Raw genomic sequence first — 3,339 nt, 5'->3', positions numbered from 1 at the left:
TATAACACTTTTGACATGCGTTTTTCTGGATTTTTTGTTGTTGTTATTCTGTCTCTCACTGTTCAAATAAACCTACCATTAAAATTATAGACTGATCATTTCTTTGTCAGTGGGCAAACGTACAAAATCAGCAGGGGATCAAATACTTTTTTCCCCTCACTGTAGATAGTTCAGATGGGAGTGGAGTGGAGTGGAGTGGAGTGGAGTGAGTGGAGTGGAGTGGAGTGGAGTGGAGTGGGTGGGTGGAGTGGAGTGGGTGGAGTGGAGTGGAGTGGAGTGGAGTGGAGTGGATGGAGTGGAGTGGAGTGGAGTGGGTGGAGTGGAGTGGAGTGGGTGGAGTGGAGTGGAGTGGAGTGGGTGGAGGGTGGGAGTGGAGGGAGTGGGTGGAGGGAGGGAGTGGGTGGAGGGAGTGGAGTGGGTGGGAGGGAGGGATGGAGTGGGTGGGAGTGGGTGGAGTGGAGGGAGTGGAGTGGAGTGGGTGGGAGTGGAGTGGGTGGAGTGGAGTGGGAGTGGGTGGGAGGGAGTGGAGTGGGTGGAGTGGAGTGGGAGGGAGGGTGGAGTGGAGTGGGTGGGAGTGGAGTGGGTGGAGTGGAGTGGGTGGAGTGGAGTGGAGTGGAGTGGAGTGGAGTGAGTGGAGTGGAGTGGAGTGGAGTGGAGTGGGTGGGTGGAGTGGAGTGGAGTGGAGTGAGGACTGTAGGCTACCTGTAAATCAAAAGGCACACACCAAACACACAGCCTTCCTAATTAATAAGAAATATACAAACTCAAAAATGTCAGCTCTGACACATATAGAGCAATGGCAGACAGTAGTGAGAAGAAACGGCTTATTGACAAGCTTCTTGTGACAGTTGTTGTTGTTGTTGTTGTTGTCTATTAGACCACAAAAGCAGAGTGTGTAGTAGTGTTATGTAATTACAAAGAAACGATTGAATCACACAGTAACAGCATAATAGTTATTGAATGATGGTCAGTCTTTAGAATGTCTGCTCCACCACCATCTTTACAGTCAGAGGATGGACACACGTTATTCTGTCTTTAAACCCTGAAGTTCACAGCTTTAATACAAAAGAGTTATAGGCCTACTGTAGGTACTTGCAGCAAGCAACATCTATTCTCCCTTTGTTTGTTTCCTATCTATAGGGCTGTAACAGTTAAATAAACAACAATCTATAAATACAAATCGACCTATCAACGTGATGAATCTCTCTAATCAAGAGGCATGTTGTGAAATCCACCAATCAACGTGATGAATCTCTCTAATCAAGAGGCATGTTGAAAATCAACTTATCAACGTGATGAAACTTTCTCCAATCAAGAGGCATGTTGGAAATCCACCAATCAACGCGATGAATCTCTCTAATCAAGAGGCATGTTGAAAATCAACCTATCAGCGTGATTCATCTTTCTCCAATCAAGAGTCATGTTGAAAATGACAAAACCTTAAGATTCATTCTCATTAAACCAACTTCCATCATGTTGCCTCTTGCCTCTTTTTCCACAAAATACATTTCTAACGTGTTCTCTCCCTTCTCTCTCTTTTTTTCTCCTTCATTCCCTCACCCGTTCCGAAGACACACCTCAACAAAGACGCCATTATCAACCACAGACACATGAAGCTAACGCGTGATTCGCAACCGGCACAACAGAAGCTACTAACAAGGCTCCCGATTGGCTGACGGGGGGTTTGGGGGTCGGGGCGAGGTGAAGGCAGGAGCGTGACATGGGGGTCACGGAGGAGTTCCAGGGTGTGTTTCCATGGCACTCCCAATCCCGTGTTATCACGGGTGAGCCGTGGCGGGGGCGATGATGTCACACCGGCATCTCGGAGGCGTCGGAGAGCCCGAGGAGTAGGGCCTCCTCTGGCGTCAGACCGCTCTTCAGAGTCCGCCTTACTACACACACACACACACACACACACACACAGAGAAAGGCATCATAATACTGGTCCTAGAGAGTTACACAATGAGCAGGCTTTTGGTTTAGCCCAGCGCTACTACTATATATATAGGATAGAATAAAAGCGTTTTGTCGTGCAGCCTTATGATTGGTTCCTGGAGTGAGTAAGGATAGAATAAAAGCGTTTTGTCGTGCAGCCTTATGATTGGTTCCTGGAGTGAGTAAGGATAGAATAAAAGCGTTTTGTCGTGCAGCCTTATGATTGGTTCCTGGAGTGAGTAAGGATAGAATAAAAGCGTTTTGTCGTGCAGCCTTATGATTGGTTCCTGGAGTGAGTAAGGATAGAATAAAAGCGTTTTGTCGTGCAGCCTTATGATTGGTTCCTGGAGTGAGTAAGGATAGAATAAAAGCGTTTTGTCGTGCAGCCTTATGATTGGTTCCTGGAGTGAGTAAGGATAGAATAAAAGCGTTTTGTCGTGCAGCCTTATGATTGGTTCCTGAAGTGAGTAAGGATAGAATAAAAGCGTTTTGTCGTGCAGCCAGAGTCTTATGATTGGTTCCTGGAGTGAGTAAGTGAGGACGTACGTGATTTGCGGTTGGCTCGTGACCTCCTCCTCTCCCGGGGCACTGCTCTCTGACTGGGGCCCTGAGTGGCTGACCTCACGATGCGATCCATGATCTCATCAGCCTCATCATCACCTGACCTCTGAGACTCCACCCCAACCGCCGCGGGGGGTATCGGCACCTGTTGTACACGACCTGATGGAGAGAGAGGGAGGGAGGGAGGGAGAGAGGGAGGCAGAGAGAGAGAGAGGGAGGGAGAGAGAGAGAGAGAGAGAGAGAGAGAGAGAGAGAGAGAGAGAGAGAGAGAGAGAGAGAGAGAGAGAGAGGGAGGGAGGGTAGGGAGAGAGAGAGAGAGAGAGAGAGAGAGAGGTTTAACCGAGAGAGAACAAGGATTAACCAACATAATCATGTGTACCTGCCTGCCTGTGTGTGTGTGATCTCCCTCACCTCCTCGGCCTGGCCGTGACCTGGTACGTGTGCGTAGCCCCGGCACCCCTGATGTCTCTCTGTCGCCGCCCTGCAGGCTGGTCTTCAGTACTGCCTTCATGAACTCATGCTCCGCAGCATCTTCAGCATGGCCCAAACCCTGAGGCTGCAAGCTCTCCAACCCGCCACCAGGGGCACTGCTGCTGCTGCTAACACACTGCCCTGCAGACTGGGGCGGAGGAGAGAGAGAGAGAGAGAGAGAGAGAGAGAGAGAGAGAGAGAGAGAGAGAGAGAGAGAGAGAGAGAGAGAGAGAGAGAGAGAGAGAGAGAGAGAGAGAGAGAGAGAGAGAGAGAGAGAGAGAGAGAGAGAGAGAGAGAGAGAGAGAGACAGAGAGAGAGGGAGAGAGAGAGAGAGAGAGAGAGAGAGAGAGAGAGAGAGAGAGAGAGAGAGAG

General features: G+C 49.6%; 1 protein-coding gene across 1 annotated transcript in view; it reads right to left on the bottom strand.

Annotated features, from left to right (window-relative positions):
- Positions 1–1,682: 1,682 nt before the first annotated feature.
- The window catches only part of LOC121586871 (FH1/FH2 domain-containing protein 3), a 154,573-nt gene continuing 152,916 nt past the window's right edge, over positions 1,683–3,339 (bottom strand). Inside the window, exons 25-27 of the mRNA XM_041903886.2 lie at positions 2,908–3,115; positions 2,482–2,655; positions 1,683–1,892 (exon numbers count right to left, since the gene is read on the bottom strand). Of these exons, the coding sequence (XP_041759820.2) occupies positions 1,810–1,892; positions 2,482–2,655; positions 2,908–3,115 (465 nt within the window). The 3' untranslated portion in view covers positions 1,683–1,809. The remainder of the gene's footprint in view (positions 1,893–2,481; positions 2,656–2,907; positions 3,116–3,339) is intronic.

This window comes from Coregonus clupeaformis, chromosome 17 (genome assembly GCF_020615455.1).
Source record: "Coregonus clupeaformis isolate EN_2021a chromosome 17, ASM2061545v1, whole genome shotgun sequence".
NCBI lineage: Eukaryota > Metazoa > Chordata > Actinopteri > Salmoniformes > Salmonidae > Coregonus > Coregonus clupeaformis.
The sequence above is the reverse complement of the archived record's forward strand: the minus strand, read 5'-3'. Positions and strand labels throughout refer to the sequence as shown.